General features: G+C 32.6%; 1 protein-coding gene across 1 annotated transcript; it reads left to right on the forward strand.

Annotated features, from left to right (window-relative positions):
• Positions 1 to 3,982: 3,982 nt before the first annotated feature.
• On the forward strand, positions 3,983 to 14,358 carry LOC132717979 (glycine receptor subunit alpha-2-like). The gene is made up of 8 exons (XM_060701588.1): positions 3,983 to 4,370; positions 5,630 to 5,706; positions 8,092 to 8,153; positions 9,216 to 9,439; positions 9,974 to 10,056; positions 10,588 to 10,722; positions 11,125 to 11,546; positions 12,983 to 14,358. The coding sequence occupies exons 1-8, from the start codon at positions 4,300 to 4,302 to the stop codon at positions 13,169 to 13,171; spliced, it is 1,263 nt and encodes a 420-aa protein (XP_060557571.1). The 5' UTR covers positions 3,983 to 4,299; the 3' UTR covers positions 13,172 to 14,358.
• The last annotated feature ends 1,324 nt before the right edge of the window (positions 14,359 to 15,682 follow it).

A 15,682-nucleotide genomic window follows, 5' to 3' on the forward strand; every position in this document is an offset into this window, starting at 1 on the left:
TTAATAATAATTTTAAATGAAAAAGAAAAAAAAATACTAGTTATAACAATATACAAGCTTTTAATTTGTTTGTTTGTTTTGATTGGGTTTTACGCCACATAGACACAGTATAGGTCATTTGGCGACCTTCTAGCTTTACTTGTGGAGGAAGACCTCGGTAGCCCTTCCGTACATTATTTCAGGCACCAACGGGCACCTGAGTAGAACCACCGACGTTCCGCCATACAAGCTCATTCCAGTACTCCCGCAAGTTGATATTAACAGAACAGAATTTAGATTTAAGCATTAAAGCTTATCATCATCAACCTTTAAATACATACATATACAATAATTACAAATAGATAAGTAGCATACAAAGATCATGGATTGAATTATATACATCATTACGGTTAAATATAAATGTATTTAATTTGTGTTAGTTTGTTGCGCATGAGAGAGTACAATGATATTTAATTTTGAGTATTGAGTTAGAATCCCATAATTGGAAAGCCTTCACAACAAAATGGAATCTATGTAGAATGTATTTATTCTCGCTTTTTAAACATACTAGCTCTTTTTGTATATATTTCTGATACATATTTTTCCTTAAATTTTATAAGGGTCACATACAAGCACAAAATGATATTCATCTTCCATGTCATTTCTTGAACACATTAAACACTTTCTGTCTGACAAGAATCTACAGACTCAACTATATAGACTGTCAAAATAATTTAACAAGGAAATGCCATTGTTTCTTGATTGTTGTTGCGAATAACCATTCTACAACTAACTATATGACGGACTTTTTTTATAAGTGATCAATACACATGTTTATCAGTACATGCAATATACTTGCACATGTTTAAAAGTACATACATAATATTTTATGCCCACATAAAAGTTTTAATGTCATTGGACCCTATTTGTGACGTCCGGAACTTAACGATGTTAATCAGAATTTAGCTAGACGCATAAATTATGCTATTACCCAATCAGATGTTTACATTGAAACACGTGATCTTTCTAAGCCAATGGATATACAGATAAGCCATATCTTTGTTCATTTTGACCTTCATTGGTTTGTTACCAATTTTTTAAAGAAAAATAAAACCACCTCCTCCAACTCCACCACCTCTTTCAAATGTTGCCAAGATCAGGGTCCATGAAAATATGATACATGCTTTTTTACTTATTCTTGCTCTAAAATTGATCTAGTCTCTTTTGTTTTCTTGTTAATACATCAGGTCTTATGTTATTACATCTTGATTCTTTGTAAGGGCGGGTTTTGCCTCCCAGTTAGTTCCTTTCGGGAATCTTTTATTAAACTATGTTATGAAATCTATTTGTGTATTTAGTATATTCAAATCATGTGTTGTTTTCCCTTTGTTCCCTAACGAGTTCGACCTATCCTGTGATTGTAACCCTGATCTTGGACAATACATAAAAAATAACTGTTCATATTTATAAGTACGTGTAATATAAATGTACATGATTGTAAGTACATGTAAAATAAATACGCATGTTTTATGTAGGTGCAATATATTTGTACATGTTCAGTACTTTTAATTTAAATGTACATTTCTATAAAAAATGCCATATAAATATACATGATTATAAGTACATGTTATATAAATGCACATGCTTATAAGTACATGTGATATAAACGCATTCGTGTCTATTTAACGGTACAAAATACCTGCATTTACTTATTATTTACGGAATCCAAGATTTATAAGTGTATTCTGCGCCATAGGTAGCACCTAGTTTCATATTATAAATGAACATGATTATTATAAGTACATGTAATATATATGTACATATTTATAAGTACATTGATATAAATGCAGAGGTTTCTAAGTACAATAATATAAATGCAAATGCTTATAAGTACATTAATATAAATGCAGAGGTTTATAAGTACATTAATATAAATGCAGAGGTTTATATGTACACTAATATAAATGCAGAGGTTTATAAGTACATGCAATATAAATACAGAGGTTTATAAGTACATGCAATATAAATGCAGAGGTTTATAAGTACATTAATATAAATGCAACGGTTTATAAGTACATGCAATATAAATGCAGAGGTTTACAAGTACATTAATATAAATGCAAAGGTTTATAAGTATATGCAATATAAATGCAGAAGTTTACAATTACATTATTATAAAATATATATAATATATAAAATATATACATACAAAAACAACAAAACAGATCCTTTTCAGGAACTCTACATAATGTTGTACGAAACAAAGAAACAACAGCTTAGAGTGCGAAATTATTTGTCCCTCGAATCTAATTCATTGGATGCAAAAGGTTTGGCTTTTTTAAAAAGAAAAAGAAAAAAGAAGGTATACTGTGTATAATGATAATTTTTAATGAAAAAAGAAAAAAAAGGAAAAAATACTAGATATAACAATATACAAGCTTTTGTTTGTTTGTTTTGATTGGGTTTTACGTCACATAGACAAAGTATAGGTCATTTGGCGACGTTCTAGCTTTACTTGTGGAGGAAGACCTCGGGTGCCCTTCCGTGCTTATAAGTACATGTGATATAAACGCATTCGTGTCTATTTAACGGTACAAAATACCTGCATTTACTTATTATTTACGGAATCTAAGATTTATAAGTGTATTCTGCGCCATAGGTAGCACCTAGTTTCATATTATAAATGAACATGATTATTATAAGTACATGTAATATATATGTACATGTTTATAAGTACATTGATATAAATGCAGAGGTTTATAAGTACAATAATATAAATGCAAATGCTTATAAGTACATTAATATAAATGCAGAGGTTTATAAGTACATTAATATAAATGCAGAGGTTTATATGTACACTAATATAAATGCAGAGGTTTATAAGTACATTTATATAAATACAGAGGTTTATAAGTACATGCAATATAAATGCAGAGGTTTATAAGTACATTAATATAAATGCAACGGTTTATAAGTACATGCAATATAAAGGCAGAGGTTTACAAGTACATTAATATAAATGCAAAGGTTTATAAGTATATGCAATATAAATGCAGAAGTTTACAATTACATTATTATAAATGCAGAGGTTTATAAGTACATGCAATATAAATGCAGAGGTTTATAATTAAATGCAATATAAATGCAGAGGTGTATAAGTACATGCAATATAAATGCAGAGGTTTATAAGTACATTAATATAAATGCAGAGGTTTATAAGTACACTAATATAAATGCATAGGTTTATAAGTACATTAATATAAATGCAGAGGTTTATAAGTACATTAATATAAATGCAGAGGTTTATAAGTACATTAATATAAATGCATAGGTTTATAAGTACATGCAATATAAATGCAGAGGTTTACAAGTACATTAATATAAATGCAGAGGTTTATAAGTACATGCAATATAAATGCAGAGGTTTATAAGTACATGCAATATAAATGCAGAGGTTTATAAGTACATGCAATATAAATGCAGAGGTTTGTAAGTATATGCAATATAAATGCACATATTCATAAGTAATATAATTAACGTTTTGAATTGTATGCAACAGTGACCTTGTGTGCGATTTCTATAAGCCGATCGTTAAACTTTGGATATTTACGTTTACTAATTATTGCTAAAATACTTGCACAAATTATCATTAAACAAATGAAATCTCACTTTTAAGTTTGACTTTTTTCTGACTTAATAATGAAAAATTAATTGAACTGATCTAATATAATGTACTAAAAGCAAATTATGACATCAATCTGGTCAAAATGTGTTTAATAATTGTAAAAAGAAAATTCAGCAATTATTATTCAAATGCTATAAAAGTTTATTTCTGCGAAGGAAAGAAAAACATGTGAGAAAAATAGACAAAAGCTCTAAAAATTTCCAATATAACCAATTATTGAACATCTGATCGACATACAGAATAGACTTAACGTTCAAGTACATGTAGTTACAGAGTAAATCGAGTTTCACGGACTATTTTTTTTAAAAATAAATCTTTTTGACCTTGTTTTTCATCCGAGACGAGCTTTATATCGTATTACCATAATAAAGGGTTAGTTTGTTAACCCAGTACTCTTTGTATTTCAAAATTGTGTAGGACATGTCAATAAACTAAAAAATGTTTAAAATTGAACTATTTGTGAAAACAACGCAACGATACAGTGACCTCGTGTTGCTTTTAACTTACAGCGTGCGTATTTCATGATGTATTCTGCTGTACGCATATAACTTGTTTCTTCATATTTCTTAAAAATAAGAAAAAAGGAAACGGTCAACATTTAAGAAATTTTAGCCTGGACTGTAATATAAAGTAAAATGTTCATAATAAGATTCGTATTTGTGTTTTGTATACTCTATGGTAATTTGGCGACAGCTGCATTTACAAGGTAAGCTGTTCGATTTTTTTTTACTGATATGTTACTTTTGGTTATTCATTTCTTATAATATTCACACCTCAAATAGTTTGGAAAGGCATTTTAACGATTATTTATTCTACATGTTTTCTTTAGTTATCAAAGCATATATTTGTCTAAAGAGTCATGTTCCAAAACGTTTTGTAAATATTTGTATTTTTAACGATTATCCAGTTAAGCATGTATAAAATGTGTAGTACATTCAACAGTCAAGCACTGCTGATTTTGATATGGTCAATTTTGAAGTTTTTTTTAAAAATTATTTTAATTTAAGAAGGTTTCTGTTATGCATATACAATAAGGATAGCCTATTCACTAATGCAGTTTTATATTCACTAATGCAGATTAAGCTCATTTTTTTGTAGTTTTTTTTAAATATGATCGTTCCCATGAAAAAGAATTGTTTATAATTGTTTGCTTTATTGGGAGATGGATCAATCAATTAATCGATCGATCGATTAATTTGATTGATTGATTAAGTGATTCATTCATTGACATACTAACTGACTGACTTTCTGATTAATTAAATTGATTGATTGATTGGCTGACTGACTGACTGACTGACTGACTGACTTAATGAATGAATGAATGGTTGGTTGGTTGGTTGATTTATTGATTGATTGATTGATCGATCGTAGATTTTAATGATTATGATGGCACTAAGAATGTTGTTGTTGCTGTATTTACAATGATGATGATCATCACCACCATAATCATCATCATCATCATCATAATAATGATAAACACTTTTTTAACAAAGATAGCTTATAAAAACAAAGATAGCTTATAAAGACACTTAACCAAAACATCGAACAATGCAAAATCTTATTTTGAATAAGGTCTTCAAATAAACATAAGATTAAAAAATGTCATATAAAATAATTATGATAGTGTTCATTATATTCAGTATATCTCGTTTGTTGTTTTATGGAGAAAGGCATAATATGATGATGATGCTGATGGTGTTGATGATGATGATGATTGTGTTGTTGATGATGATGATGGTGGTGTTGATGATGATGATGATGATGGTGTTGTTTACGTTGTTGATGATGTTGATGATGATGATGATTGTGTTGTTGATGATGATGGTGGTGTTGTTGATGATGATGATGATGGTGAAAGATAATGATTTTGAATATGCCTACTTTTTCAAAAATATATTTTGGGGGAAATTAATGCATTAAAACCCTGTTTAAAATGAATAAACATAATTCTGTATTTTCTTTAAGTTTTAAGGAACTGGAGAAAGCCTTGTTACAAGATACAGTATATGAATATGCAAGCAGACCTCAGTCCTCTGATCCGGGTAATTTCTATATAACTATTACTAGTAAATCATTTATATTACAAAGTGTTAAAGTCCATAAACAAGGTTGGCCAAATTTGTTGGGCATCTAAAGTTGTAACTATTATAAATTAAGAGTCAACTTAACCCTGAACGTTATCTTTACTGTGATTTTCCGGGGAAATATATCGTTTCTCTTGCAAGGTTTCGATGTTCCCGTTGAAATGGGGAGACAAAAATGTACCACTTCTTTGAAAGAATATGTTCAGTTTGTTTTACCAAACTAATGTACATTATATACAATGTATGTATCTGCTACTAATTGTGAATTTCATGCCTATTTTCAATGCTCTTAGTATAATGACATTTGAACTAGTTATATCTATATATAACTGGTATTCAAATGGAACAAAATTAATGATTTTTATTCGCTGTTGAACTCACAAAGTGAAAAAAAAACATTTTTAAACTATCTGTATTTTTGTATTTACTCGCTGAAAACTTCAAAAATTTATTCTAATTTTATGTTGTGCAGCTACTTTTATTCAATAGATGTATATCATATTGTACTTATACATGTGTGGGTATTTTGGGCCGGAGGCCTCTATTTACGAAATAAAGTAGACTGAAGTTCAGTTAAATTTATGGACTATTATATCGTTTTTGGATTTCTGTGAGAAAAAGCAAAGAAGCAACAGGCCTGTGAAGTAGAAAAAAAAGAAAGTTGTAAAGGCATATTTTCTTTTAACCTGAGACTAATGGATTAAACAAAATTATATTTCCGTATTCTGATAGCATCTTATTTACTTAAGAGAAAAGCCTCATTAACGTAAATCAATTTACTTTATCAGGGACTGGAAAAAATAATCTGTAAAAGTTTGCATGACCTCTAAATCAATATTACTCTGTGATAATTGTTATCTGATTTAGTGAGACAGTCTCTCAATAAACTGTGCCAACAACTTCAAATGAAAGGTTATAATAGTAACCTATTGTGGCAGGCTAGCACCGTGTATTATGTACGTGTAGCGGCACAAAAACACAAAATATATCCGATTGTTTGTTTTGCTGTTAAACCAATTTTAACACATATTTGGTCATTTCTCAGCGATCAATCCACCTCTACTATTTTCCTGGATATCTTATCAGTAATTACCAATTCATTCACAAGTGATTTCTTAGTCAGTGTTTTAAAGAGTCCATGAACAGGCTCAATCAAAACGAGCCTGCAACATGTTCAATTTTGCCGTGTTGGGCTTCCTTCGGGGATTCTTATTTTCTCTATTTTAAAGAAAAATGCTAGTACATGTCTGAGATCAGTGGACACAGTGTCTCGAGCCCGCTACCCCTGGCCGGGTTATCAATCCGATGCACTAAGCACGACTACATGAAAAACGGTCGTGTTTACCTTTTTCCCCTCGCAAACTACATTGTATTGACTAATACCTCAATTCCGTTCTCGTTTGGAACACCCGAGCGTTATAAATTCAGGTCAATACCGTCGGCATAGTTCAGGCTTGTCTGTATACAACCGGGACGCGCTACTAAACCCTGTACTGTTGGCTAGTCAAATGTGGAGACGGCCTACTGAATTTTCGTACTATGTATCCTATAGTAAATCCATTACATCTAACAGCATATCCCGAACAGGCATTTGCTGGCTATAACTTTCAACAACAATACTACAAGTATCCAACTAAATATAGCACAAAAATATAATACATTAGCCCTTTAACTTTTTCTGTGTAAGCACAATAAAATAAACCAAATAACAACTGGGGTGTATTCTGGCGCATAGTATTTCCTGAAACCTTCCACCAAGAAATGAAATCCTGCAAAGATACACAAGAACAACAACCTTTAAAGTACTCAGAAATGAAACTTCATCTCCACATTTATACAAAATATACTTAAAATGTATTCAGTCTTACCAAGGATGACTTGAAATGAGCCACTTCAAAACATAAAAGAACTACTTTCTAGAACGGGCTAGGTCTAATAGTGAAACCTTTTAAAATTACAATAAATAAATGTAGTTTGAAATTCAAAGGAAATCCATTCCATTATACCCATTTAGTAGTGAAAGTGCTAGAATTATATAATTGCTATAGACTGACATGAAATATTAACATACATATATAGGTATGTTTATCAATCGACAGCTGTTTTATCTGTTCATATTTTTAGTCTTTACAGCAAATCTTTTATTATAATGGCCTAACGTATCTTTACATCTACAATATATATCATTTTTTGTATAATTTATATTCACGCTCTAAGCAATGTACATGAACGTATTATCATATTCTATGCTGTCAAATTGATATATTAACACTTGTTTATTGAATGAACTTATTGTTTTGTAGATAATAATATAATTATATTGTTTGTTCTTTTACAATGTAGATGGTGCTACGCATGTAAATGTTAGGGTTGTTATCACAGATGTCCAGCCAATACAACATCAGGTTTGTTCTAATTTTAGTCATTTATCTGTCAAAAAATAGATAAAATTAAACTGTTAACATGAATTAAAACTATTATTCAAGCACACGCAAATTTTTTCTTTCTCATTATTTTAACATATCTGCATAGAGAATTAAGAATAAAGATAGAAATATAAAGTCTACGTACTTCAGCTTTTTGGGTTCGAGTCCTATGCGAGACTTAACAATTTGTTTAAAAACGATATCTTCTTACGACGCTTGAACCGGAAATGATTAACTTTGCCACCAGTATAGAGCAAGGCAAGCATAGACATTTGGGCAGTTTGGCCAGGCTCTATACTGTTGGCTGACTAGCATGGAATTTTCATATAGACATCCCAAAAAATGATAGGTCATCAAATTACATGTATTTGTAGAAACATTAAAAACCTGGACTACTTGGAAATGGGTCATGATGGAGTTAGTTTTGTTAATCTGGCCCTGAGCCCAACAAACCAAAACTCAATAATTCTCAGTAAGGGTTTTATCTTAAAAGAAGCAAATGTAAACAAAGTAGCTATTTGACTTCTAAACAAAATACTTATTCACTATAACTGTACTCATTGCCAAAAAGCAACAGATGAAAAAATTGGTTTAGGTAATTGGCCAATGAGTAACTTTTTAGATACTACAAAAGTACATGATTTTTTTTAAACACTGGGGCATAATGGGTCTATAACGTTTGCATAAATTAAAACGTCTTACAAAGCAGAATCGTGTCATTTTACATATTCCTCAAGTAATTTGTGATAGTTAATAGAAGTATGTATTAACAATAAAGAGAGGTAAAAACACGCTATTTAGTTAGTACATGTTTTGAAATGTTCCCTTAGAACGATGGCTGGTTTGCTCTAGATTGAAAGAGAACAATATAACATGTTAAAAATCTTTATAACATATTTATAATACAGCAAAGAAAATAGCAGCCGTGCATATACAGTTCATACATAAACGTCACTATTATCCAATGAAAAACGACGTTACAAACGTGCAGTATTATGATATGTAAAATTGATAGAACATATTATAATTTTCTTGACGTAGAGTATTGACGTCATTGTGCATATACAGTCAACATGGGACGATCAGCGTCTACAGTACACACATTCGAGAAACCCAGGAACAGTGAATGAAACGCTGGTAAATACTCTCCACGACAAAGTATGGAAACCTGATCTTTATCTGGAGCCTGAATGGACGCTGAATAATGATCCTGGAAAATTGATCTTGAGAATCATATCAAGTGGGGCAGTTGGTAGCAGTAAAAGGTATAATAATTTATGAAAACAAGGGCTGTAAATGATTTTTTGTTGGATTTAAGTCGCACCAACACAGTATAGGTCATATGGCAACTTTCCAGCTTTACTGGTGGAGGAATTCCTCAGGTGTCCTTCTGTACATTATTCCAGGCACGACTGGGTACTTGAGTAAAACCACCGACGTTTCATAAGCTAGCTGGATAGCTTCTTCACATGAAACAAAGTTCATGTCAGGATTCGAACTCATAGCGGTGGGGGGCAAGTGGTTTGATGTCACCGACCTTAACCACTTAAGCACGTACGCCCCTGCATGTAAATGAAATAAATACTAGTACTTCAAAAAGCATGCTATCACGGCTTTTCGCCACTCCATTGAGCGAGTGATTTCATGTTTTCTGTCTTCTTTCTGCCTGCTTATGTAACTTAGCTTCTATGCTAATTTTCGTTCATAAATCAGAAAAAATGGTCCAATATTGCACTATTTTAAATTTGTTTTATACCAACTAAAATTGTAATAAATTCAGTACTTTTCTAATATTTTAGGTTTCGAGCAACGATTCCTTGTTCAACTAGAGATGTAGGAATTGAGCATGTAAATTTCCTTTGCACAACTCGAGTGATACCACGTACGTGTAAAACGTTATAGAAATAGTGATATTTTTATTGATCTAAATAAATATCTATAATGAACTGTGAAATCATTCTTATTCATGGGGGAATTAAAGTTCGTGGATTTTGTGGGTGAGGTCAACCACGTTTGTCCCGACGAAAAAAATTGTGACAAGCTTAGTATAAATTGTGCTAAATCAGTCAATAGGAGCATAAAATGTGTCTGATGTGGCTCGAAGTTGATCCATAAGTATGCATTAAAAACTAAAACAACTGATAAGTATGGTGGCTGATTTGGTACATTGCGCGTTGCGTTGTGGATAGCGCTGTCGTCTTGCCGTCCTGTTTTTAGCGAAGCACGCCAAAAGGCGCGTTGTCGTGCGACGAGATGTCGCCCTGTCGCTCGGCTTATAAGCCAATCCTTCGATCTGAACCGAGCGACAAAGTGACATCGCGACAACACTCCGCACGACAACGCGCCGTTTGGCGTACATCGTTAGCGACACAACGACAAGACGAGTCCGACAACTTTAACTTTTTTTTCTCAGATTCACACCTGATTGACGAGGTGCGATTGCACTGGACCAATATTGAACCGATGCAACTCCGGTATGGTGCAGTAGGCGATGGATCTCAAATTACTGGTGAAGAAAATGGTACATGCGAATGGAATTACTTGAGCGGTATGTATAACTTAGTTATTCAAAAAAGATTGTTAGCAACTCCAAAAGAATAGGAGATGTTTAAAATTAAAGTGAATGTATATTTGAATTTATATGAGAGATAGATCCTGAGTTTAAATAGATAGAACATTATATTGACCGGTTTGTAACATGTTTAGTTTTTCGTGTGACGGGGAAAAATGACGAAATTGTACAAAACAACCACCAAATGTTATGTAGCATTAGATAATGCAAAGTTCGAGAAATGGAGTTAATGCATATCCTTGCATTCGGAAGGTCACAAGTTATGAAAATATTCAAACAAGCTATATTAAACGCTGAGAAAATGTCTTTTACTTGATGCAGAAAATCACTTATGATATACATGTATAATTGGAGTTCAAATGAAATATTTATTTCTAGGAATGAGACAATCATGTGTGGAGGTTAAACTGTATGTAAAAAGGCATTTTCCATCCATTTTTTATCGTTTATACATACCAAGCTTCATGGCTGTTCTTATGGCATGGTCTAGTTTCTGGATACACAGGGATGAAGCCTCTGCGAGGATCAAACTTGGCACCCTCGTTGTGTGGACCGTCATGACAGAGTACATTTCAATCGAAGTCGCTTTTCCGGAATACTTGGATAACACTGCGGGAAATGTCTGGATGTGTGGCTGTATGATCTTCACGTGGGCGTCGTTTATTTTTTACGTCATAATTCACGTGGTACGCAGACGAGAGAAATCTAAATCAAGACACGAAGAGGAAAAGGAGAAAGAAAAGGAAAGAGAAGCGAAAAGAACTGGAGAGAGGGCTTTATCTATATCAACCCTCCACCCGGTAATAATAATAGTCCTAAAAACTTTCAACCATAGTATCAGAGTTGTCTTTTATGTATAAAAAGTACAGACATCTGTTGTCACATGGCAACTATGGGCGCTTTTGTCGAAAGAATATGAACAAGCATTTTAATTGTCATATAATGTTAAATTCCTTATATCGGTTTCTTGCTTTTTGCTGGCAAATTTTAACGTTAAATTAGATAACGACTCTCTACCATCGAAAGACTCTTCACTAATCAAAAGTAGTTATCTCAAGTTATATTTGTTAACATTCATACCTTGCAAATATCTTGATCACGGTATCGACATTTTTTATATTCGTGGACTTTTTGAATTTTAGTGAGATATAGAAAAATTACTGCAAAGTTACTTCTGTAGAACGGCCTCTGTAGAGCAATAACCGCTGTTCAAAAACAGTATCATTTTTTGCCATAGACTGCACAATAAATTTAACGTCTCTACAGCCAATTCTCTCTTAGCAACAACCAAATATTTGTCTCCAAAACGGTGTTGCTCTGCAGAAGTTGTTTTTTATCCGCGGCTTTAAAGGGCATCAATCCTTTAAACATAATTTTTTTAAAAAATATCAAGTAGAAAACTCTGCAAAGAACAGCAAAGAAATATACTAGGAATTGATTTAAAAATCGTTTTTCTGTGAGATTCTTATCTTGATTTGAGTGAAAGGCGTCGAAACGCTTTTCATTTTCTGGTCATTTTGCGCAATAAAATGATTATTCTGAAGAAGAAAACGGGATAATGGAATTAACTGAAACTTTGCACAAAAGTTATAAGCCCAGACCTTCATCAAATTTTACACCAATCATGGGAAAATGTTTCAAAACCCGACATGTCCAAAAAACTCGATGGAGTTCCTATAAATGTTTATATTCATAAAATTCATTTACACAAAAACAAATATTCCTTCGAAAATAAGTCCATGAACCTTGTGTATCTCGTTTGTCGGAATGATTAAGAAAGCACACACTTTAGACTCTTTGCAAGACGGAAAACATTCTTTTTTAATGTCTTATGTGTATATCATCCGATAGAACTCTGTTCAGAAAAAAAATGATAATAATGTTAGATCTACTTTTAATCGGGGAGTTTTAAAAATATCGCCACAATATTACTTCAGTTGGTCATTCGGAATGTTAGCAAACCGAAAAGAACGTACGTGTCCCTTGCCAAAACCGGCTCCATACACCTAATAATACAAGCGGCAATTACTAGTACTTTTACTGCAAGGGTTATTAAGAACACTTTGTGCCATTTTGTATTTAATCAGTCTATCTGCGTGTATATGTAAGTTCACTCGGACACGCCTTCTAGACTCTATACTGTTTACAGTTCAATATATTGTCAACAGCTTAGCGAATCTATTGTACAAAGTAAACCAGTCTGAAGAATGATATTGTTCATTTTTGTGAATTTCAGGATGCCAGACTTGCGGACAATGGGCTGAAGGGCTATTCAGTATGGGACAACAGAAATAAATTCAAGATGACCAAAGTATTTGTGTCCTCGTTCAAGTTGGAACGCTGGTGCCGGCTTTGGTTTGGTCTCCTGTTTCTAGCTTTTACGATATTTTTCTTGTCATACTACGGAAGGGATTTATTCTATTGAAAAATGTTGCTGTTGATTTTTAGAAGTATCTAAGGGCATATTTTTTTAATTACAAACACAAATGATAATGATAATTAAACTCATTGTAAATCTCATTGCAAATGGTATCTGGACACATGTGATAGAAAAACAATCAGGGTATACAACATTTATTGGTCATAAGTACTTAGTGGTCAGAAGATTTTTTAAATCGAATATGTTATCTATCAGTTTAAAGAAGATTTGCTGAGGTCAAAAACCTAAAACATCAAATTTGGAACTTTGACATAGCTCAAGGACGAATCTGCAAAAGATAAAAAAGAAAAACACCCATTACAACATTAGAAATTTGAAAGTTAATGCAATTCTTAGTAACACTTTTCGTTGTGGTTGTTGTGATTGTTGCGTCATTTTGTGAAAAATTTGCATTTATATAAATCATCATAAAAATGTTTAGCAGTGCAATTGACGAAAAGATCGGCTAAAAAGGCACTAAGCATTTTCTTTTGGCAGGTGCTATTTACTCTCCTACGGCAGTGGCATAATATTATGCACGTATTCATATACATTGTACATGTTTATATTTTTGGTTCATATTATTAATGAATCACCATTTTTTTCTCTCAGCATTTTGTATATTTCTTTTGTCAATCTATGATACTTATTTTCCTAACATTGAGAGATCAATTTACCCCTTATATATTGTTAAGATTTTGAGCAATTGTTTTTTGTTTTGTTGGGTTTTAAGTCACATCGAGACGGTATAAGCCAAGTGGCACCCTTCCAGTTTATAAACTGTTGGCGGAAGAGCTCCGGTGCTGCTTTGTATATTGCTTCAGGTACAAGCGGGCACATGAATAGAAAGAACAACCATAAGCTAACCGTGAAAAAATCCAAAGTTTCTGGCGAGAGTCAAGTGGTTTGAAGTCATTGACAATCACCTGGCCACCATGGAGGCCCTCATTTGACCAAATGAACCTGTCGACATTGTTCAATGTTTGAATTACAATGTACGTACATGTCCAAATGGCTCTTGTTTTCACAGTCCAGAGATCATGGAGATGTCAAATCTTTGTTGTTTAATTCTTAAATAAGGTGTATAAAAATTCCATCAAATGAAACGAGAATATTTTGGCACGTTTTATATTTGTATACAATGTATATATATATATTTGATTGTTGTATTTTTAAATGTATGCTTTGTGTAGTAAAATCATTTTAGATTTAAAATGAATAAAAAGATGAAAGATGTAACGACTTTATTATTGTACATATAGAAATAAAAACGAAACATAATACATGTAGCTATGTCAAAGACATCTGCACATTATTGACAGCAGTCTTTGCATTTTGCACAGTCTTTAAAGATACAAAAGCAACAATGAAAAGTGAATGATGCAAAATGAAGATGCATGTCATGATTATTCTTAATTCTGCATATACCCGCCCTGACCTCTGATTACAGCCGGTAATGTCGTCGCATGCATTCATGTGACATAATGTTATACGTAATTTGGGTACATTAAAGTAGCAGGACACTGCTCCAGAAAGTTCAGAAAAACTGTTGTCGCTTACCTTATGACCTTACACTGGACTGCCGATGGGCACGTTTGGTTGGTTTAAAGGCGCATCGACACAGTTTAGGTCATTTGGCGCCGAAGCAGGAAAGATGGTTTTGGCTAACTTCAGCTGTTACAAAGTTTATGCGTCACCACGGATCAAAACCACCTCGCCAACTGGAGCAAAGAGATGCATAGACTTTATCAATTCGGACCTATTAAGGCGCATCTTACGATCGCAGGGTGAAACGGTGACTGAAATACTGATGTCTCAACCCTAAAAGGCTTCCCCTCAGCCTCAATACCCATATTCAGGAATAACAGTCTCAATCAAACCGAAGTCGCAACATTTTTGTTTATTTTGCCGTGTTGGGCGTTCTTTAGGGATTCCCATTTTTCCATTTTTGCTGTTGTTGTAGGATGGCAACAGCAAAAACAGTCTTTCTGAACGACTACCATCAAAGTCCTTAGACTTGTGTGATAGAAAATATACAGAATGAATTGATTCAATTGAACCACCGCGTAAGACGACTGTTCATGCAGTGTCACAGGCAATCGCCCATTTACGTGCAAAGATTGTTTAAGAACGGACAAATGTTTCTACTATATTTATTGAATAATTCAGCGTGATAGGGCTAAAATCGATGCAAGTATGAGGCCATTTATATCTGAACATTTATAGGATTGATAAGTGTATGTATATAAACACGTTTTGCCGAATTTAGGACAATCCTGCACTTTTGCTTCTTTTGCTTTTATACGCGATTAAGGATTAATAAGTTTTGTCTTTTTTACATAATAAATATTTTTACCTACATATTTCAGTTATTATACTATGATAGGACGTTGTAGGAAGACTGGGTGATTTGGTTATACGTCATGTTGAATGATTAAAACAAAACAATGTTAAGATATACAATGTACTTTATTTATACGATTTCTAACATAGAAATTGATGTAAGGGATGTCTTTA

Source organism: Ruditapes philippinarum, unplaced genomic scaffold (assembly GCF_026571515.1).
Source record: "Ruditapes philippinarum isolate M1 unplaced genomic scaffold, ASM2657151v2 ctg1723_1_1_1_1, whole genome shotgun sequence".
In the NCBI taxonomy this organism is placed as follows: Eukaryota; Metazoa; Mollusca; class Bivalvia; order Venerida; family Veneridae; genus Ruditapes; species Ruditapes philippinarum.